The following is a 23,384-nucleotide window of genomic DNA, read 5'->3' as shown; positions in this document are numbered from 1 at the left end:
CACACAGTGGCCAACCTGATACTGCTGGGAAGACTGCAAATAGGACCAGAGCACAGAAGCATTCTCTCAATCTGTGATCCTCAGCAACTTGAATTCAGAAGCACCCTGCCTCCAACAGTGGAAGTAGAATTTAGCCATTATGGCTAGTAGCACCTAATAGCCTTATCCTCCATGAAGATCCCAATATACAGTATCTGCGGAAAAGGGCTGGGAGATATCTGGTTTTCAGCATCATGATATATCACCAGCTAAATATCACAATATACCAATATATCACAATGTCTGAAATGAGGATGGAGCTATGTAGAGCCATTGGCTGGCTTCACGGTTTCTTCCTGCATTGTGATTTTTGCATAGCACACATACACACAGGTACTAGGGCTGGGCAATGCATTGATACGCTGTCCAAAATCTGTTTGACATTCACATTGTGGTAACTGTTTCATAATATTCAACATTGCGATATATTGCAAATCATGATGCTTGGGTGCGCTATGTAAAAAAAAGTGTGATGTGGAAATAGCCGTGAAGCCAGTCATTGCTTCTCTCATGATTCCTTCTGTCCCTGTTCCTCTGTTCTATAAAATAATAGTTGTAACGATATGTTAAAGGTAAGTAATAATGTATCAGTTTTAGACCCCTAGTAGTAGCAGTTTCCAGGACATTATCCCATTTACCTCTGCATAGTTACATCCTTATTTCAGACATCATGATATATTGGTATATTGTGATGTTTTACTGGTGATATATCACAATGTTGAAAGACATCGCTCAGCCCTAACATACATCATGATTCGCAATATATTGCCAGGTCAAAAATTACAAAACGATATGGACTTCAAACTGGTTTTAGATGATATCCCTATTGAGGTCATTCAAACATCCATCAAATACATCAATGTTTGTATTCTTAGGTAGGCTAAGAATCTGTTAAAGTTCTTGTATACTCTATGGAAAGTTCCAAACTCCTTTCTGCTCTAGAGAAGCCTTGTAAAAATGTCTATTCAAGTTAGTAGCCCTTTCAACACAATGCCTGCTTTGGTCATCTGTAGCAGATTGACTGCCCAGGTGAAAAACAATCCAATCAACTTTGGTTGTCCTGAAGGAAATTAAGACTAGCCACAAGTAGTCATTTACATGCCTACTCAAGAGCAGTGTTTTTCTCATTGGGGACTGGGGACTGCTAGGGAGCCTTCGCTTACTTTCAGATGGAACTCAGCTTTGTGGTCCCACCTGCATGGCTTTTGGGTGGGCCGATGTCAACCATCGCAGCTTCCGATATATGGGTCAAATAGGTGGGAGCTGGAGAGAGTGGTTGCAGCTTACCAAGTTGAAGGGGAAGAAAGGGGAAAAGGGAGAGGAGGGAAGAAAGGCGATGGAGGGAAGATCCACACAAGTGGAAGGGAAGGAAGAGAATTAACTGGAAGGAGAGAAAGACAAGGGAAGGATGGATTGAAGGAGAAGAAAATAGAGAAGCCAGTCCCAGAATGGGATTAGAGATAAATAGAAAAAGGTGGGTTCTAGCCAACCAAATTCACTAGACTGACAGAAATTAACAGACTTAAGTGAGTCTGTCTCAGACTACAACTCCCATCATCCTTCCTGAACATTGGCCATGAAGGGTTTTTTTTTTGGGGGGGAGTATACTTGCACGTACACCTCTGTGTGTAATGTCATATACCACATCCCCTTATTTTCTTAAAAGGAACATACAACACAAAGGGCCACATCCAGAGCCGTTCTGGAAGAAAAGCCCCTCACTTTTAAACACAAACACAGAGAAAATTACCAACGTCATCTGATGAAAAAAAAAATGTATTTGATTACTCACGTAAAATTACAGTATCTCTGCTGTTAGTTAAGTATTAAATGTTAGAAGTAACTGGACCTATTTCCTTTCAGTTATCCAAGAAAGTGCATGTAACAGTCCAAAGGATTCTTCCCACTCACCCCCCAGACCTAATACAAAATAAAACAAACACTATTCTTGTTCTCTCGGTCAAGAAGTTGGGTTTGAGCTCACGGGGAACATATGTACATTTTAATGAACTCGAGATTTCTCATCGTATATACAGGAGCATCTGAATTTGTCCATGGAAGGTTGATTAAGATGCTTTTTATAGCAGCACAACGTCCAGCACTTTCCACCCCATTCTCTCTCTCTCCCTCTATTTGAATATACCTACAAGGCAAAACGTTTCAAACGACCAAAAACATTTTTGGACCTCTTCTAATCATCTGCTTGCTTGATTACTGTACAGAAACTTATTAACATCTAAGACAACTTCAGTAAAAAAACAAAACAAACCAAAAACCTCAAGCACAGTATGAAGGACAATTCAAAAAGGAGGGAGAAAGTTAAGTCTTAACGCACACACCCTCCCCACCAAAAAAAAAGCTGTTTTAATTTTAGAATAAAAATTTCAAAACCAAAAAACAAATCGAGCCTGTTGTGGAGGATGCATATAGTTGAATTTTATATTGTCCATTTTCAAATCCTGTGCGCAAATTTGTTTGGAGAATTAAACAACGTATTTGCCGATAAATCTCTTTTTCCCATCGGGATCGAAGTATACACATATACAGACTTTTTGTTACGAGGGGGAGGGGTGATGGGTGGGTGGGAGAAATGGATTACGGAGGCAATGTGTCGCCCCCACAAAAAGTTCATGTTAAACTGGATATAGAAAATAAGTTAAATGCCAGAACGAGACCACCTAGCTGAACAGACTTGCATTGCCATAAATGTTACAGCACTCTAGTCAATTAGTATTTAGTTCAAAATACAGAAGACCAAAGTTAATGCTTGCATGTGTTTGCAAAGCAAAAAAAAAAAAAAAGTTATATCACTAATAAATAAGCTGTTTTTAGAACTCTAGATGTCGAACAGGGTACAAAAGAATGTCTTTTTTTTAATGTCACTTTGTCAATTTGCCCCCACCCCCCAACTTCCAAAGAAAACAAAAACCTGCACAACCTTAGGTTGCAATATCTGCCGGAATGTTCGTAACACGTGTCCTAATTGGTTACAATCTCTTTGCCGTCTTCCACAAAGCGCGTGAAGCGGAAATTAGTCCCATTCTCGCTGCCTGCCATTTTCTCCAGACCAGCTAGAGGCGCGTTAGGTTCCGAGTTCTGGAGCTTCTCCAGACTGCCCGTCAAGCCGCTAATCGGGGAGCTGCTCCCATTGCCCAGGCTCCCAGGAATTGGAGGGATGCCACCGTTCTGAATGACCGAGATCTCATTCGTCTTCATCGCCAAGCCGTTGGAGAGAGCTGCGGCGTACTGATTCCAGAAGCTGGACGGGTCTCCATTTCCCGACCTCATGGCCAACTCTTTTGGAAAGATGTCTGGGAACTTTACAGGGTTGCTTCCGAGAAAAGTCATGGGGCCATCCACAGAAAGCCGTCTGCCTCGCCGGGCAGGTGTGCTGTTCCACATGTGCGTCCCCATGTGAACCTGAAAGAGAGACTGGTTAGCAGCAGCAGGCGTTATTTTCACGGCGGTCAAAAATACCTGAAAACACTGCATCACCATTGTTGGTTCTTGCTGTCTACAGAAGGGGTGGGGAATAGCTTTTGAGCCCATGGGTCACATTCCCTTCTAGGCAACTGTCCAGGGGCCACAAGCCAGAGACCAAAGTGGGTGGAGATATATAGAAATATATGCACAGTTTTGCAAAGTGGGCAAGTTTCTACACACACACACACCTCTCTCTTGGTCCTCAATCCAGGCAAGTGAGAGGCATCATCAGAGAGCAAGGATACATTCTAGCCAAGCAAAAAACAACCCCTAAAGGTGATATCAAGCAATGCTGGTGAGGGTTATGGCTTGAGAGGGAGGGATATGACTGAAGGAGGGTGTCCTGTGGCACGGCATATTTGGGCCTTGGGTCTGAGATTCCCCACCCCTGATCTATAGCAGATAGATGGTCAGCTGGCAGGCTGCGGGCAGTCTATGGCACCTCAGTTTTCCCTAAGCCTAGTTTGAGGACGTGTAACACAGGCACTTTGCTGAAGTTATGTAGGATTGGCTCTGGTTGGTGTCTGGACCATGTAGGAACTCTACCAGACTTCCCTCAAGTTCTGTGACTGAATAAAGGTGGGAAGGGAAAAGAGGCAGCAAGCAAACACCAAGAGGAAGGTTCAAACAGCCCGCCTACGCTTTGCACTTGCCAAGGAAGGGGGTTGGGGAAACAACATTGAAAGTTGTGCAAAAATAGAGCTAGTTCACACCTTTAATGAGACATCATTCTTTGGGATTTCAGAGGCAAGAGAACCGTTGAAGTACCTGTTTGCTGGGCATGCTATGCCTGGGTTCTGGTGCCAGAACAGAGCACCACCCAGCTCTACTGTGGAGCTTAACTACTTTGCAGGGAAGCCCTTTATGCTGCAATATACACTTTCATTCCTCAGATCATTGCCTGGATAGCAATGTGTGCGTGTACCCCCCTTCCTAGAATACAGACATTGACCATTCCCATTCTAGAAGGCCATGCGAAAGGCTAAAAGGTTAAAATTCCCCTTTTTAATCAATAACCAACGACAGCTCATCTGGTTCAACTAACAGCCTAAGTTTCACCTGCCTACAAGATGGACTTTACAACCCCTCGCTTTTATTAAATGTGTTTTGTTTAGCGTGGCCATGCACAGTTCGATCTATTTTTGCCACCCACTGCCATCACAATGCCAACTATTTTATTAGACACCCCTTTCCCTTATAAATGTCCAGTTAAACTGGTTGAAAGAATCCTCCACTAATTGCTCATTGGAGAGCTTAACATGTGCAGGCTGGATGCCCTGAAAGTAGTTATTCATCTTGTATCGCCTCTACAAAAAATCTCTAGAGGAAAAGAGCATCTGCAGGGGGTGGAGGGGAGATGCGCATTTTAAAGTGCTTCACCAGTGTAATATACAGTCCTTTTGGGGGGGGTGACGCACAGGTACGCATACCCCTAAACATTTTGTGAATTTAAGTTTGGCCTCACTGAGGGGCAGTATTTCAATATGAGTAGGAAAATGGGAATACCCCTAAACATTTTTTTAAAGAAAAAAAGCACTGGTTATATAAATGAAGCACATTTGCTTTTTCAACACATGCCAGTAAGAAACATTAGCTAGATTTGCAATCAAAACTAGGATCGTGCTTATATTTAGGACTTCATGGTGCTCTGCTTTAACATTACGAAAAGAGTAATTTAACTGTAACAAGAGGATTCTTTTGCGGTATATATGCAAAGTACACTTTCTGAGTGTCTTTAATTGGGGAGTCTATAAAATTCTGTATTCATCAAAAAGTGTGTGTGGGGGGGTGAAGTTTGAAAATACAAAACAGTGATTAGATTAACACAGATGTATGCAAATATGCTTCTAGCTGTTATGCATGGAAATAATTGGCCAGGAACTGAGAATACATTCCTGGGTGCAGCCTGAGGTGGATGCACAGGAAGCCATCATCTTGCTAAAGCTAAGGTGATTAGTGCCTGGATAGGTGATGACTTAGAAGCCCCATGCACACTCCAGTGTTAGAAACTATTCAGGCACCAGGTGTGTTTTGTGGGTGCAATTGCGTCCACATGGAGATCTCTGTATACCAGGTTGGCGACGGGGGAAAGCAAAATGTCACTAAGAGAAGGATTTGAAAGATTTTCCTTGAAGCTTGTATTTGTTTTATTCTGCATTGTTTTATCTGATGTTTTAATGTGTTGTAAACCACATTGAGATTTGTTCTATGGAATATAAATAGGTAACCAAATGAAATGAAATAATGATTTTAAAAAATCAATGGGGGGGGGGGGAAACGACACCTAGACAATTCATTGTGGCGATTGTAACCTAGGTTTAAGGTGCCATTTGGTGATTAGATTATATATCTTAGTTTCTAACACTGGTACACTCCCATGGGTAATGTAGGAGAATAAGTTGGGTTATGAGAAAAGAAATAAACATTTTTGGCAAATGAGAAAAAAGATTAAGAAATTCACTGCACAGAATACTGTTGTGTGCTACTTTGAGTGGCCTTCGTCTGGAAAGACAACCTATAAATATTTTTAAAATAAATAAATAGCACAGTGGAGGCTGGTCCACTAGGCCAATCTGGGACACTGCCTGTCACCTTCCTACTCTTTAATCTCGGTGTTGCCCTTACAAAACTCAACAGGGAGGAAGACAGGGACAAAACTAGAATTATTTGGCTCTGCCAATCATCAGCTCTGGCACCATCTCCTGTTGGGCTCCCTGCCTTCTGCCCCACCAGGCATCTGACACCATTGATACCATATCCAAAAACAGTAGAGATGAAGAATATTGAGGTCTGGGAGCCTTATCTTCTGACTGATGGAAGCAATACCCAGATTACCTTTCTAACCTGGAGTTTCAGCAGAAGCAGCAGCTTTCCCCCTCCCTTTCCCATTTCCCAAAAATCATAGTTGAAAGTCCTGGGGAAAGCAAACCAATCCTTCTCTTTATAAGTAGATGGGGTAACGCATGGTATAGTCATACACACACAGCTTTTGCCTTAGCATCAGTCCCCAAAACAGAACTTCCTGCTCCTTTATATTTGCCATCAGGTATCAGTAATCTGAGGGCAATGCCCCTCCATTGCATGCAGCAAGAACCATTGCTGGGTATGCGCATCACAGAACCATAAAAGGATTGAAGAGGTCCATCTAAGAACACGTGCTACAAAACACAATTTGGCCCAGGTTTCCATACATGTGAAAATGAGTGTATTCCATTCACAATTTACATGGGAGTATCAGTGTACAGGAAGGGTTTAGGCTTGCCATGTAAAAAATGTGGAACTCTCCTGAAGACCGCAGACAAAAGACAGGATGCACAGCATGAAATGCAAATGCCCAATTTACACACAATGCTAGACCATAATTTATTAAACCATGGTGTAGTGTCATGTGTGAACCAGCATGTTCTGCCAACAAACCTGAATCTGAAGCCGTGACTCATGGGTGGCTTACAAACTTTGGTTTCTTTTAACTGTTGCTTGGCCTTACTGCACTAACCCAGTACCCTTCCCTTAACCATGGTTTGTTTGACCACCCCACCCAAGACACTCAACCAAACTACAAAGGAATAAGTCAGAAGTTGGAAAACAGAAACAAGAGGTGGCTTGTTTTGATCATCTGTGGGAAAACTTGCGGTTTGTTGAATAAACCATGGTTATGCACAAACCAGGCCCAAATATGTCAAGTGCAAGTTGATGCCAAAAGCAAGACAGAATATTATGACTATAGAGTTGGGGAGGGAAGTACCTTAAGATTGCCTTTTGTTGTGAAAGCTCTTCCGCATATAGTGCAGGCAAAAGGCTTCTCTCCGGTGTGAGTCCTTTCATGGATCTGCAAAGCGCTGGAGGATGAGAAGGTTTTCCCACACGTGTTGCAGTAGTGCTGCTTCGGCGTTCTTCTGGGGAGAGCCGGAAGCAAGACTGGCGATGTAGCTGAAGGTGGCAGAGGCCCCGAAGGAACCAGGGCAGGCGACATCTCTTTGCTGTCCTGAGGAGCGCTGTGTACAAAACCGTTAACCTCCGTCTTTATCAGAGACGAGAGCGAGTTAGCGGGCATCGCTGACGAAGAGTTCTGATTGGGGCCAAGGGTTGAATTGGGTTCAAACAGCTGTGATGGTAGATCTCGCATTTGATGTGTCAACATATGCTGCTTCAAATTACCCTTTGTGGAAAAGCCACGATTGCAAACTGTGCAAATAAATGGTCTCTCTTTGGTATGACTTCTGTAATGAATGTCCAAGGCACTCTGACATGCAAACGTTTTGCCACAAATGTCGCAGGCCGTGTTCTTCAGCTTGCCTCTGTCTCGGAAAGGAAACAGCATGCTCAAGGACTCTTCCTTAATCATTTTCTCGGGGTTGCCAGACGTCAAATCCAAAGCACCACCGTTTGCAAGGGCTGGAGGCCAACCGTTGGCAAAATCGTTCGGTAACATTTTTGGTGGTTTCTCTTCGATGCACGGCGACTTGTGGTACTCAGCCGTGCTGTTGGAAGGGGACAAGGCCTGCATGGAAGAGGTAGACTCTGAAATAGCAGGACTCCCAGCACTTTGGCTTTCCATATCGCCACCAATGGATGACGAATCATTCGTCATGATGTCCCCTTCCACCGACCCATTCTCAACAGATTTTAAGCTTGCTTGAAGCTGCTCAGCAAGCCCCGCATTTATCATCTTCATCTGATTTTCTAAAGCAGCAATACTTGACATTTCCAGTGGCAATGGGGAAGATGATAAACTATCTTGAGATGCATCAATGGATTTCGGGGTATCTGGTACGCTGCTGTCAGGACAGTCTTCCATGTTTTCATCAGAAAAGTTATCCAGATCATCAAAGTTCTTCTCATCAAAAGAACCCGTGTCAGATTCCATCGACTCGGGATAGTTTTCTGTCACAGGTGTGTTGGGTATCTGTCCGCCCATGTGCATCCGAATGTGCTGCTGTAGCACAACGGCATTGGTGAACTTTTTCTGGCAGATCGGGCAGGAGTGTTGCACTCTCAGCGGGGGCATGGCACGGTGAACGCTGTAATGGGTCTTGAGATTTCCTTTTGTCGTAAAGGCGCGGCCACAGATTTTGCACTTAAAGGGCCTTTCACCAGTATGTGTGCGATAGTGCATTTTCAAAGCACTCTGGCAACTAAGAACTCGGTGGCAAATGACACACTCATTGGGATCGGTTGCCTTTTTGTCAATATTTTCCACTAGCTGCTGCAGTTTGGAGGTCTCAGAGGTCGGCGTTGCGTCCAGCAGCCCCCCAAATGGAAACTTGGCCTTAAATTGCTCCGACATGAGAGGCATCAGTGGATTGGTGAAAGTGACCACATTGATGGAACCTGAATCTGCTGCCGGCGAGGTTACAGAACTGTTGAGACTAGCAGAGGCGCTGGGCATCTGGGTGCCTTCCTCTGGCTTGTCATTGGAGGAGAGCAAGGGGCCCGCCTCCCTTTCAACTAAATGCCCGTTGGAGTTTTTCCCAGCAGGATCAATGGAACCAGAGTCGCTTTTCACAGAACATGGGGGACTAGATGAAGGGTGAGTGATGGGAATAGGCTGAGGCTCCTCTGTTTTGATAAAAGGGGTCAAGCTCGGAATTGTGGGAGGAAGCGGTAGGCCAACTGACGTCGTCAAAGTGGATAACACTGGCTTGCTGTCCAACCAGCTTGTTACAGGCTTCTCGGGCGGTATCGACATTCCATACGGGATACCTGTGCTTGTGGGAATATTGTCCAAATGCTCTGGCACAGGGTACGGGTTCATTTGAATGTGAGGGTATTTTTCTTTATGACGCTGAAAGTGGACTTTTAAGTTCCCCTTGGTGGAAAACCGGTTTCCACAGATGTTGCATTTGAACGGCCTCTCCCCGGTGTGAGAACGCAAATGGATCTGCAAGGCACTGTCGCTCCCAAACACTTTCGCACAGAACCTGCATTTATGCTTGAAGAATGCTTCGTCTGAAGCACTTTTCGCTTCGAAGGTGGCCAGGCTGGGGGGCTTGCTTTTCCTTTGCTGGGCCAGGGCAGCCAAGGAGCTCAAATCCTCTGCAGGCGTTCCAAGACCGGACAAAGGATTGGGGAACACAGAGTTGCTAGGGGTGGGTTGAGGTAGAAGAGGGTTCGATACAGGGCTTAATAAACTGCTTATTGCAAAAGCTGGTGAGGACGCCGCCGTCACTGGTGGGCTGCCAAGCTGCGGGCCACCAGCATTTGTAGCCCCTTTGTCAGAGGATGGTGCCGTAATTGCCACTGCAGATAGGTTAATATTTGGAGATGAGCCGCTACTGGATGGAATTGCCGGGTTGCCAGGATTGCTCTGAGGTAGCTGTATAGGGGGCAGTTGCTTCACACCACTGATGCTGGCAGACTGGCTAGCTAGGCTTTGTGCCAACCCAGCCGCCGCAGCCAGCTGCTGGGATAAATGGGAACTTAACGTGGACAAGGGGTTGGCAGATGTTCGTAACGTGCTCTGAGAGGGGCTGGGAGACGTTGGCAGGTCCACGTTCTGTGAAGCCAGCAATAATATTTGGTGACGAATTTGTTCAATCAGCTGCAACTGGTGGATCTGTTGCTGCTGCAATGCCAACAGTTGCTCCATGAGGGAAGGGATGGCCAGCTTGCCAGCCGAGGCGCCATTGCACCGCGCTTCCTGCGAGAACTGGGCGACTGCCACTTTCGTGCTCTGAAGGTTTTCAATGATGACGTTGCTGTTGATGACCGAGAAGTTGCCTAGCGTTGTCAGGTCCCCTATTTGAGGTAGAGAGGTTGTGATAGCTGAGGTACCCATGGTGGAGCAGTTACCACTCACAACGCTATCGCTGGCGCTCTGGGAACTGCTGCTAGTGCCATTACTAATGCCGGAAGCCTCCACGTCCATGGATTCTTCTTTGTCAAGTTTGTTGTTATGCTCAGGATGGCTGCTGCGGTCTACTTGATCCATGTTATTAACTGTGTCATTCCTCTGCTCGTCAGGATTATCAGTAGGGGAGCTGGGAGGGCAGGCTTCAGAAGGAGAAACAGGATTTTCATTCACAATTAAAACTAATTGATTTTTACTACAGTTCTTCTTGTGTTGCAGGAGATCCGATAGTTCAAAGAACTCAGCACAGCATCTGCCACAGACGTGGGCATCCTTCGCCTTGGTGGTTCGATTTGTTTGACCCTTCTGCGTGTCTCCTAAAACATCAAGGCAAAGGGAGGGGGGTAAGAAAAAGAGAAAGATTAGCAACTGAGCAGAAACACCATTCTGGTCTGTAGGATAGGCGATGTTAAGATTTGCTAGAGTGCACCTATCTCAAAAAGGTTTCCTGCTTAGTCTTCAACCACCCCTTCACTTTCCTACACTCTTTGCTTGTGTCCCCAACTTCTGCCTGATATTTCTGGTACCTGTCCATGATAAATAAGTTACTTTCCCTATTTCGTGAGTGACTTAAAAAAGAAGTCAATGTGCAGCCACATGGTCTTAAAGCAGGGGTAGCCAATGTGGCACCTTCCAAATATTTTGAGCTACAACTCCCATCAGTCCCAGTTGTCATGGTCAATAGTCAGAGATAATAGGAGTTGCAGTCCATCTAGAGAGCAGCTTGTAGACTGCATTTGGCCTAAACTCTCAGGTCCCTTCTAGATGATCCCTAGAAATTAAATTTCTGGATGAGTTGGGGCAAAAGATGCAATTTGACTTCTGCACACACGGAGGCAGCCAAAACGAAGAGTGCCGTTTAGTGCACCAGGCATCATTTCACATGTTGTGGCTGATTATGTTTGTATTCAGCACAACATATTGTTGATTCATTCCATTTTTCCTCCATTTTTTAGCCTTGTTTTTATGTTATCAGGTCAGGCTACTGTAGAGTAAAGGAATATCGCACACAGCATGCAAATAACAGCATTAACTGGGTCTGCAAAGGAAGGTGGGAGGTTCAGGCAGTCAGTACTGGTGCCAGAATTGGGGTGTTGGAAGCTACCGAAAGAGCATGCAAATTTCCATTTAGGGATTGTGTGTCCCGCTTCCCTAGCCTGTAAATATCGCTTCCTAGCAACAGTGCATGGCTTCAAGCACCAGAGGAGAAACCTGTAGGCCTTGAATTGCATCTTTCTTTCTCCCTCCAAGACATTTTGGTGAGATCTGCCACTTTCTCCCACTATCAAAACAGACCAAGACCGGCCATACATGTGAAAAAAAATCAATATTGTTACTTCACAGAGGTTGCCCATGACTGATTTTTAAGACTGTACAAGGGGTGCTTTTTATGGCTACCTGTGTCTCAGATTATCATTTCCTCCAGATAATCCATCAAAGATAAAATAGTATGAACCAAAGACATTGGGGCATAATGAAATTCCATAGCAAGGTATTGATTTCCAATGTTTCATACTGCTTATTGCCTAGTTGTCCACCGAGTGGCAAATCAAGCATTTGAAGGACTCATTAGACTCTCAAGCTCCCCGTCAACCTTGTTCATCCTCAACCGATTCAAAGATATCAGTGACAGTCACCCCGTCACTAAACTAATTTGTAGTCGTTCAAGGTCCCAATCAGTTGCTGACAAGAAAGAATGGGGCGGGGGGAGAGAAGGGGGGGGACACATATCGCCCAAGCTTCAGGTTGACATGAACGAGAAACAAACAAACAAGCTAGCTTTCCCATTCCTGCATAACTCAAAGCTAACTCTGATCCTCCTACAAAGCATTGGTTTTCCCTTCCAAAGTTCACCCCACAGCATCTAAAGCCTTCATTACACATAAAATGGGGAAAAATGAGAAATCCCTTGTCAAAGAATAATATTCATATTTTCACAATCAAGCATTTGTTGCCTAATCCTACTTATGATGCTTACTTGAAGACCGCAGAGTCCTTTCCACTCTGCTATATAGCTCCACAAGCCCCTAAGTCGCCCTCAACATGTTATGCATTTTTTTAATTTGCTAGTCAATTGCTTCATCCAGAACTGCAGGTCCCCAGCACAGATTTCCACACTTACTCCAAATTAAGCCCCACTGAATTCAATGTGGCGACTTCTTCATAAGAACGCTTAGGACTTACATCCAACTAAATGTGCTTAGGATCGGGGTGTTAAGTTGCCTTTTATGATGCCAATTCTAACCTCAGTGGTACCAGTGTAAATCTCTGGGTAACCCCATTGTGAGTATACAAGATCCCACAACTGCCTGCAGTCATTGTACTTTACAACCATGGAGATTAGATCAGAGTATGACCTCATATCTATAAAAGCAGCATTAAAAACTTTACATTTCTGGGAAAGGGGGGGAGAGAAACCATCAAAGGGGGGGGGGAGAAGATGAGCTGTTAAGAGAAAATGTTTCTATACAATAAGAAATCAATCTGGGTTGTTAAGGTTGATAACCCTCTGCAATCTCCCTTGTCTGAGTGCATATCAAAACTATTTGCTTTTAACTCTTGTCAATTGTTTAGCAGATAACTCGGAACCTTTCATTAGAAGAACCCCCTTTCATTTCATGTTTGTTATCACTGGTTGCTCCCTTTTCTTATCACTGAGATCCATTTGTAAATTAATCGTTACAAAAAGAAGAAGAAGAAGCCTCTGACTTCAAACTAGCTGATCTTATTCAAAAGAAAGGATGGTTCCCTATTGTTTTCTCAGCATGAGGACACAGAATTTGGTTGTACAGATTGTGTGTGGTCAATTTAGAAAGCCAGGGAAGGGTGGGGGGGAGCTCGTTTAATTCAAGGATTACCTCCCTGCCTGTTTTGCTGCAACACTAAAATCAGATAATAGGTAGTTTCCATGACTTCCAAATTAAATCTCAGAAGAAAACGAACATTAAAAGTTCCTGGGAAAAAGGGGGAGGGTGAAGAAGGGTTTGCTTTTACAAGTTAAAACTGATCCAAGTTTACACAGCCATTGGACCCACCGAGAGAGAAAAAGAACTGCACTTGGTTTCCTTAAACAGCAAATACATTCGAGTTCTGCATTTATACAGAATAGTAAATGAACTCGATTCAAGATATACTATGGAGCAAATATGCCATACAGTCTTTGCATTATTTTCTTTTTTTAAAAAAAAATGGATACCCCTCTACAAAAGTTTTTACTGGGAAAGGATAATTATCAATCCATTTTAAAATAATAATATTTGGTCGCCCTGCCTCTTGTCACATCCTAGCATATTAAGGCTGCAATTTTGGTGCTTCACTTCATGGGCGTAAAAAAAGGTAAGGCGAAATATTAAATGCAGTCTATTTGCATACACTGCTTTAGTTATTTCCCTGTTTCATGCAGAATAAAATATATAGATCCATCGTGACAAACATTCCATTTAGAGCATTGTATTTTGACAACCAATTTCAAATGAGGCATCCATTTTAGATGCTTATTTTAAAACCAGGGAATCCAATTCTGAATATAGCCGACCGAAAATGTTATTCCTTTCTCTCTTCCACATTTCCATATGTAATGGTGATGTTTCCATCTACTTTTACAGCCAATTATGAAGGAACAAAAGCTATTCTGTTTGTTCACACATTTTCAACAAAATGCATTAAAACTATTATGTCAGCATGTTCTATTAAGCTCCACATTCAGTCGAAAATACTTTTCAACCAGATCACATTTATCAAAACATAAAGCCCACTTTAAAACATGGTTTTGCTTGGTCAGCTGTGCTTAGACAAATAATGACAGATTCAAAACTAAATAACTTGCGGGGGGGGGGAGAAGAGAGAAATCAGAAAACCAACTGATGAATTGTACACATGACAGTGGATTTGCTTCAAATATTTAGCACGCCTGCACTGAAAATTAAAACCTGTTCCATTTCCCTTTCTTCACCCTTGCAGTAGATTATTATAATCCTGGTTTACAAAGGCCCTGTTATTTTACCTGCCTGATACTTCGCTGCACACAAAATGCAACACATGTCCTCCATGTCTAGTTGCAGCGCTCGCTATTCTTTCGCTACCTTAAGTTGCAATGCTCAGTACAACACGTTCCAGTTACAGGATTTAAAGTACCCATCGCTTTTTTAAAAAATAAAGTAATATTATACTGCACTCATAAGGGCCAGGTAAGAAGAAACAAAACTGAGAGATTTTCTCACAAAACCTGTACCAAAAGACGTATGCTAAGGAAACTTTATTTCCCCAGCGTTAATGCCTAGTGATTATTTTTTCCTCAACAAATTTGATATGTGCATGCTAAATATTCTAAAACTGACACTGGCATTGTCTCCTCTTACCACTGTTTGGCACACACAGGGGAAAATGCTCACATGCTAATCAGGAATAACCTAAATTCACAATTGCTTCTCAGGTTCATTAAAAACAACACGCTTAGAAATTTCAGAAACTGAAATACATTACAGCTTAAAGCAGCTTCCACTCTTTAAAGTCATATCTTTTTCAAAAAAACCGAAACCCCAAAATGAAACAAAAATTAAGGCAGTGTTTCCTTAACGGCTTTTTAATCAGAGTAATTGGCGACATGATGAACCAAAGCAACTGTGCCTATCACCTGACAGAAAGATTTAATCTTTTATAGATCTTGTTAAAAAGAAGCATGATAATATATCTGCAGGCAGCACTTTTGAAATGGAAAATTCAAAGAGATGTATTTATATCAAGATGTATTTATAAGAAAATGAAGTTTCAACAGCAGACGCCTATTTTTTAAAACAGAAAAAGAAAAATGCCACCCAGGGAACTTTGCTTTCTAAGGCCTACACCCACCAATCAAGAGCAGGATCAATAGGTTCCTACAAAAACTGCAAGAATTCTGCTGCTAACCTTAACTATTCATGCCAACTTGATTGCTTTCTCCAAAGGGAGAAATTTTGAACTGCTTTGAGGCAAAAACGTCAGAAGAAAAATTCAAACATTCAGTCATCTTCCACAAGTCATCTTCCTTTCGGTCTAAGTGTCTATCTGCAAAGCAATGAGACTGAACAAGGCCTTTCCACTTTATGAATAAATATTCTTTGGAATGCATTTCTCAGCATTCACAGAACAACTTCACATTGATATTTCCATTACAAGAATAAAGTTTATAGATAAGTTAGCATATACATATGCAAATCAAGGCCAAACGTAGTCTCTTCCTTCTCATAACTAATTTAAAAACTAATTTAAAAATGAACTTGGGGGGAATATTCAAACATTAGTAGAGACATTATAGGGGCAATATATTAAGAATATATACCCTCTCTCCCCAACAGCTTCCATCCTTCCCTACAACAACTAGCAAACAACTATTGCTACCATCCCTTTGAAACCCCTCAGAAAAGGATTCTTCCACCCGAGATCAAATACACAGACGCGCCTTTCAATTAACCCAATTGTTAATTGATTTGCACTGTTTAAGAGCATTTCTATTTTTAAAAGCCGGGAGACGGACCTACCTACGTAGCTACTTAAAATAAAAGAACTCTTTCCTAAGGTTGAATCAAAACGAACACTAGGTGGGGTTCCTGCTGCAACAGTTTCTCCCAAAAAGTTGAGAGCAGTTTCATTGTTCCAGTGAGAAACCAAAGAGAAGGGGAAAGAGAGGGGGGGGGGGAGAGAGAGAAGCAATATCTAAACTTTGGCTATGCAAACATTGGCAAAGGAACAAGAAACCAAATCCCTGTTGTTTGGAGTGGGGGGGGAGGCAAAGACGCTGTGGCAACTGGCTGTCAATCCCCTCTTTGGGGGTCTGGCGTCCAAGGGGGTGACAAGGGAATAAGAGTTAGCAAAAGCAGCGAGGCTGATAAGGTGAAGCTAAAATAAACTAGCAGCTTCCTGCTAAGCGCCTGGTAAGACTCTATTTGGGGGTCACCGGCAAGATATTGAACTGCATATTGTGATCTGAACTTTGTCACCTTTGACTGGAAGGAGGCTGGCAAAGGTTAAAACATCCAAACACTTCGAGGTTTCCCCCTAGCACGGATTGGCCAAACATCCCCAACTAATAGTCCTCTGAGCAAAGCCACTGCCGGGAGACAAGTCTGGCTTTTTGCCCCCCCCCCCCCGAAAAAAGGACCAATATATATATATATATATCTGAGATATCACTATCCACTTTTGGAAAAGGTAGAAGAGGCGTTGATTGGGGCCCTATCTCAGGTTGCCTTTACCAGCAGTTATCTGGAAGTTTCTTCCCACAATCACCCTCCACCAGCTTATTATCAATTTATTGCATCTCTCCCCTCCCTTCTCCAGCTGATACCATTTGCCACAGTGATCAACAAAAGGGATGTTTCTACACCTAAGAAGTCCACCCTTCTGGAAAGGATCTTTATCAGGAGTCAAACGGGGAGAAAAGGAAAGGGAAATCTATTGAAACAGCTACTTTTGGAAGTGATTGCACAAAAGTTAAATGAGGTTTCTGAGGACGCAAAACATGCAGCTCAGAAAGGGGCAAAGGACGATATTTCGCGAACACAACCCCAGACTCTCAAAATTGTTTCACACTGATTGTATTACTGCAACTTTAACAGCAATTGCCATTCATTTAAAACAAGATTTACTTCTGAATCAAAGTATTGAGGGCCGTTCATGAATTATTCTTAGCATTTCTGCCTGTGTTGAACTCGTCTCAAATATTCTGTTTTGTTAAAATGTAAGTACATACGCAATTGTCCAAAAATGGTTCGGTCTTTTGAAAAGAAATGCCTTATCCTGTAATAAAGGGGGGGGGGAGAGAGAGAGACCATTGTTCAGCAAGCCTGATTTCAAATGGTGTTAATTGAAAATGTAATTAATTATAACTTGGATAATTATGTCAAATGTGTAGATAGTCAGGGTAGGTTAATAGTTCACCATGAATCCCAGAGTTTGTGTTTCCCATGCCCAAAGGGAATTGTTAGCACCTTGTATCCTCTGGATTATCCAGTCTCTGCAATAGACTGAATAACTCTGCTCCAGAAATACTGCTTCTGTGTTAAGATTAGGCCATTACCCTCTTTAAAAAAAAAAAAAAAGCTTAAGGGGGGGGGGGTAATATACAGCCAACTCTAAATGTAACAAGTATTCTAGAAACCTTAGACAGCAATGCAATCCCACACGTCTCCTCAAAAACAAGCCAAACTGAATTTGAAAAAGGTTTAGTCTCAGGTAAATGAGGATAAGATTAGAACCCTAAATTTGAAGAAGCAACTCTTCAGCTGTATATTTTCCCCAACAGCAGCCAATGACTTGTTGAATACAATTTATGTCTGGAACTCCAGATGTTTGCTCTACCGTTTCCACTGTTAGGGAATTTTTTTCCGCCTAACAGCACCAAAACCGTTCCTAATTTTTTTCAGCAGCACAAATGAAAAGAATGAGAAAAGGCCAGCAGAAGTTTTAATAGCAAAGCATCAGAAAAGGTACCTGTATAAAATTCTCAGGAAAAGATGGATAAAAACTAGGCCACAGAAGGGCAAGTGTTTCTTTAAATAAATAAAAGAAGACAGCTGCAGGTTGAGAAATTTCTGAGATCTGAATTCTAAAACAGATTACTAGGGGAGTGGGGTGGAGAAATAACCAGAAAATGAAACCAGCTTTAAATGGGCAATTCTATGACATTTTATTTGTAAGATATATAATTTGTTTTCACAGCAATTATGTCTAGATTAACAGTGATAGAAAACACCGTGCTTTCCTGAGCTTTTAATTACCCTGCCTAATCTCAGCTTGATAAGAGCGTATGTGTGTCTGTGAATGCATATATATATATACATAAATGAAAGGCTGTGTACAATTTTAGGGCATCAAAATATAGGTCATATAGTGAAGGAAACTGTCCGTATTGAAGGCTTTAGCAGCACCATTGTATACCAATATTATTACAACACTCAATCCTGTTAACACTATTACAAAATATAGCCTCCAGGCAACTTAGTCAAACTTATTGTCCAAGCATGTAAAGGGAGCCATAACCTAAATCTATTACCAGTAAGGAAGGGGAGGGGGGAGAAGAAGAAAGACTAAGATAGCTGTTAGAAATGCTAACTCTTACAAATGCTTTCCTGAAGAACAATGAACTAGCAAAAAAAGGGGGGGCTGAGAAAAACTGGCTTGCATTATATAGTTAATTCAAGTGAGCTAGTGACTAAAAAGAGCTGGACCAGTATTGTCTTCGTATCATTGTGCTTTGATGAAATCTAGTTATTTTAAGCACATCAAGTTAGCAACAGGCATGAAAACTCCTTAAGATGAATTTCCTCCCTAACTCTGCAGCAGGGTGGTTTTGGAAGAGGCGTACAAAGAAAACGAATCCAGAGACTAAAATATAGAGGGTGGAGAAATGTAGCTAGCTAGGTCTTAACAAATCGAAGATGCCTTGACCTATCAAAGAGTAGTAGAAATTTTTATTCTTGTGGGAGGAAGCAGTCCCCTCTCTTGCACCCAACAAGGTAAAGATAATAAACTTGCTTATTCCTATCCCTGATCCAGCTTGAAGACCACAGAGTTCTTCTTTTGGAGCTCTTGTTGAGAAATAAAGATAAAAAGAAAAAGGAGCAATCTAAAGTGTATTCTTGAATTTTCAACCTGGAGTTGGTGGCAGAAAAATGAAGTTGCAAAATATATGTGCCCGACCGATTTCTGAGAAGAGAGTTTAGATAATAAACTGAAGGGACATCAACTCATCCAAAGTGAAAAGAAAAAGGTCAAGAAGTTTTCTTACAAGAATTCCAACGCATGTCAACAATTTGAGAAAGGATAGGACATGAATTTTTGTTTTTGTTTTTTTTAAGATGCCAAAAAGTTGCCTTATAATAAAACCACCAAGGGACACTTTCTTTCCAGGGAAATAGAAACTTGCTTGCAGTTCCTTTGGCACAATTTGTTGCCGAACTTTTCTAAGGTCTCTTCAGTACAAAAGGGAGGGAGGGGAGAATGAGGGATGAGGATATGGTAGCTGATGGAAACGGGGAGAAATACTAAAAAAGAAAGGGAAAAAAGTGGGGTGGTGGCATAAAGCAGGCATGAAAAGGACAAATGAAAGAACTTCCATGCCTTCCGCACTGGCTGCCCTGATCTGGGTGATGCTGAAAGGTTCGGGAGCTAGAGGGGGCTTGTCTGTTGACTGCTACTTTTAATGACTAAGCTGGGGGTTTAAATGGGACTGTGGGAGAGGCACAGCTTCTATTGGTGACTCACTCCACACAGACTCTTGCAGATCACCCCCCTGGCCAAATCCCTTAAGACAGACAGAAATGTGCTCTGGAAACGTGCAGGGTGTTTGTATATGTGTGTGTGAAGGCAAGAGGGGGAGGTCAGGAAGAGTTGTTAAAAAGGAGGATTAGGACTGTTTCCTTGCAAAAAAAAAAAAAAAAAAAAATTGAAGAGCTCCCGCACTACATATATATATATATATATATATATATATATATATACACACTTTCTATACAATCTGTATTATTGGAAACACAACATGGTCACCATCCTTCTGTGAAGATTTTTAGAGTCAGCTTTTATCAGGCTGCCCACTGTCCTTGAAGTGCCACCCTAACTGCACGTTTGAAAGAGAGCTGGGCAGAGCAGGCCATCCTCCTCCACCACCAATTTCTCTCTTTTTACAGCCTCTCTCAACCCCCCTCCCCACGGAAAAAAAGTGCAAAGCAACCACGCATTTTGCATACTTTACATGCGGACATTGAATCCACTGACAAACTCAGGCGCATTATCTGTTGTGTATAGAAATTGAAGGAGATGAAAAACATTTTTCCAAAACACACACGCACGAAATAAGAGTTACCACCATCCAATTCGCCCTTCTACAAGTGCCGTGAACTCAAGAAAGGCTTACTCCCGAGTAAGCCTCCTTGGGAAAAGTACTCCGTCCACAAACATCCTCCTCTCTCTTGCCATCCTACCCTAACGATCCTGGCCACCTTCTTCGGCCGAGGAGGAACGGAGGGTCGCGCAGGGACGCTCTCCGTTCTTAGGTTTGCCCCAGTGCCTTCTCGCCCCTCACTTTCCTCTGCTAAAAACAAACGGAGAACTTTGCATCTCCTGCTGACGATCCGAGCAGAGCGCACCCCCAAACGCCGCCGCCACCCCCCAAAAAAACAACTTTGAAGCAAGAGACACGCTGCTGTGCCCTCCGCCTCTGCCTGCAGGAGAAACTGACACGCCTGGCATCGAAAAGAAAACTTTCCTTTGGATTCGGGGCTTTTCCACAACAAGCCCCCACTTTCTGCTGATGATCCACGCACGCAGCGACAGGCCTCTTCGCTGGCTTCGCCACCCCCTTCCCCAAATTCAGCAACTCACCCGGTTTTCACAGGCACAGGTAAAAACGGGGGCCCCGCTCTCTACCCCCCCCACCGCATTATCAATACCAAAAGCATTACAAGGCAGGCCGCCACATACCGAGATACGCGCGCGCACACACCACTTTAAATGGAAATTTCCCACGATCGCCAAAGTCTCCCGTGCGCGCCGAAGCACCTTTGGAATACACCCCCCACCAAAGGCAATCATAGCCGAAAGGGACAAACTCGAACACAGATCCGCCGCGACGATAAGAAAATTCAACGCGAGAGTGGAGCCCGGCGGAGCAGAAGCCGAGCCGGCCAGCTGGGCACGCCGAGGAGGAGAGGGGGATGAAGGAAACGAAAGAGGAAGGAGTGCATCGCGCCGGGTGCCAGGAAAAGGAGATCTCGCTCTCACTCACCCATCGGGGCCAGCCGGGAGCGAAGGAGGCGCTGCCAACCGCCCCCCCCCCCACCTACCCCCGCTGTTGGAAAACGTGGGATTAAAAAAAAAACACCCCTTTTTAACTTCCTCTAAAATTCACGTTGGAGAGAGGAGGGGGAAAAGTTGCAATATTCCAGGGCAACCGTCTCAGGCAAGGCTGGGAAGGGAAGCCGAAAAAACACTCCATAAAAAATAGGGGGGAGAGAGATCTTTGGATAAACTATGTTTTATTTTAAGATTCAGGCCCCCAGAGATGCACCCCCTGAAAGATAAGGGGGGCGTCAAGGTCCTGCGCATCTTTCCCCAAAGGGGAGGTGGGGAAAGAGAACTCCCCAACTCCGCTTCCGATCAACGTGCGAGTGGCAGCGTGCGTGTTCAGGGAAGGGGGGCGGTGCGGCTAATTGAGAGAGATCCGGTCTCCGCTTGCCAGATCGAAAACGATCCAGCGAGGGAAAGATCCACAGAGGGCAGCGACGGGGCTTGAGGAGGGGGGCGGGAAGAGAGGAGGAAGGAAACCACCCAGGACTCGAACCATCCGCAAGAAGTCACAACTCCAGCTGATCAACTTCACGCTTTTGCTTCCAAAGTCTCTCTCTGACTCTCTCTTTCTGCCTCTCTCTCTCTCTCTCTCTCTCTCTCTCTCTCTCTCTCTCTCATCCCTCCACCGTCTCTAACCCCGAAGGTAAGTTTGTTCCGATTGTTTGTGGGGGGGATCCATAATCGCTTTAACAAGAAAGAGATAGACATATATCAGCGTTCTATGGGTCGGAAGTGAGGGAAATCGCGCGCAGGACAGAGCGAGCGAGAGCGATTTCTTCCTTTTTTTCTTTAAAAAAAAGGTCCCCCTCCCTTAAAAAAAAGCCACCCCAACAAGACGCAACTGCTCACCCCCCCCTTTAAAAAAAAGCTCACCATTGCGCTGAGATCTCGAGGCCAGCTCGGGGTCGGTTTGGAAGTGCTGCGGCTTCGCCTGTTTCCTCCGCGACATGCTGGCGCAAACATCAGCTGGGGCAGAATAAAAAATTACTAAAAAAAAATCTTCTCAAAATTACGGAAATCGAGCCTGGCCCCCCTCCTTCTCCTCCTCCTCCTCCTGGCGCTTCCCCTCCCTCTCCCGCCTCCTCCCGCTTGCCCGATCCTCCGCGCACCGCGCATGTGTCTTACTATAATTGTGATTATCAATAATGCATTGCGATTAATCATACAGGGGGCTCTTTGAAAGGCGATTGGCACAGGGCCAGCTCTATTCAAACGAGCTCGCCTTAATCAATTAGCCGCTGATTTGCTGGAGACCCTTGTCTCTCCGCCGCTCCCGCCCAATGAGCCGGCCCATGTGGCAAGGGTTCCACCCGCTCCACCCCCCCCCCCCCGCTCGCGCGCTCTCCACCTTCCCCAGCCTAACCAGAAAAGCTGTTTTGATACAGTTTTTAACCCTCTTAGCAACCAGCTGGGACTGAGCACGCCGCTCCTGTTACTATAGGAATGCGCTCCAACCCCCCACAACTTTTCTCTCTCTTTGGCTGGGGATCCTTCCTCCCGTTCCAGAAGTTTTACTTCCCTGCCCCCACCTTCCTCTCTTTTCTCCCCGTGGGGGTGGGAAATGTTATCTTATTTTAGCCAACTTTTAAGTGTTCGATGTTATCCTATCTGAGCCAACTTTAAAGTGTGGGTTTAAATCCTGTGCCCTGCTTACTCAGAAGTAAGTCCCACTGTTTGCAATGGGGATTGTTCCCAGGTAAGTGTGCATGGCATCGCAGGATCTTGGGGAGGAGGGAGGGTCTTCTTCCTTCTTGAAAAAACCGACCCGATCTCAACCCTGCATGTTTTCTCTCGGGAGCCTCCCGGGCTTCAGGGGGACTTACTTCCGAGTAAGGATCGTATCTTGTTAGAAGAGCGTTCGGCTTTCTTTTGATGCAAAAGAAAGAAAGTGGTTTAGGCAAAAGGCGAATGATGGTCTCCACTTAGTTAAGACCTCGGGAACTGGGGGGGGGGGGGTTGGTCCTGAGAGGCGACGAGGGCAGCAACAGAGAAGTGGGGAGACGGGTCGAGGAAGCATCTCTGCTGCTGCCCCCATCGCCTCGCCATCGCCCACGCTGGAACAAATAGCACCGATTCATGGATAGCTGTCATTTTAAAGTTTCGGTTTCAGAGCAACATTTGAGGACTTTCGAAGCAAACCAACCCAATAATACCTTTGGTAAATCATCTCCGGTCTCCTCTTCTGTATGGA

The 23,384-nt window shown here is 44.0% G+C and overlaps 1 protein-coding gene and 1 long non-coding RNA gene across 3 annotated transcripts in view; both read right to left on the bottom strand.

Annotated features, from left to right (window-relative positions):
• LOC309377186 overlaps window positions 1–23,384 on the bottom strand; it is a 976,085-nt gene that overhangs the window by 222,562 nt on the left and 730,139 nt on the right. The window lies entirely within an intron of this gene.
• On the bottom strand, window positions 1,803–22,255 carry SALL1 (spalt like transcription factor 1). Of its 2 annotated transcripts, none has more exons than XM_081923991.1 (3): window positions 22,067–22,255; window positions 7,268–10,689; window positions 1,803–3,459 (listed from the first exon to the last, which is right to left on the bottom strand). In XM_081923991.1, the coding sequence occupies exons 1-3, from the start codon at window positions 22,140–22,142 to the stop codon at window positions 3,019–3,021; spliced, it is 3,939 nt and encodes a 1,312-aa protein (XP_081780117.1). In that variant the 5' UTR covers window positions 22,143–22,255; the 3' UTR covers window positions 1,803–3,018. The 2 variants fall into 2 exon arrangements, with proteins under 2 accessions (XP_081780117.1, XP_081780118.1); XM_081923992.1 differs by lacking the exon at window positions 22,067–22,255 and adding an exon at window positions 21,132–21,173.

The sequence above is a fragment of the Podarcis melisellensis genome (genome assembly GCF_964234715.1).
Source record: "Podarcis melisellensis genome assembly, chromosome: 8".
Classification (NCBI taxonomy): Eukaryota; Metazoa; Chordata; class Lepidosauria; order Squamata; family Lacertidae; genus Podarcis; species Podarcis melisellensis.
The sequence above is the reverse complement of the archived record's forward strand: the minus strand, read 5'-3'. Positions and strand labels throughout refer to the sequence as shown.

Coding starts and splice junctions, on each gene's coding strand:
- SALL1 (XM_081923991.1), bottom strand. CDS start 22,142: ATGTCGCGGAGGAAACAGGCGAAGCCGCAGCACTTCCAAACCGACCCC. Junction 10,690..22,066: donor CTCGAGATCTCAGCGCAATG/GTGAGCTTTTTT, acceptor TTGATGTTTTAG/GAGACACGCAGAAGGGTCAA. Junction 3,460..7,267: donor CAACAAAAGGCAATCTTAAG/GTACTTCCCTCC, acceptor TCTCTCTTTCAG/GTTCACATGGGGACGCACAT.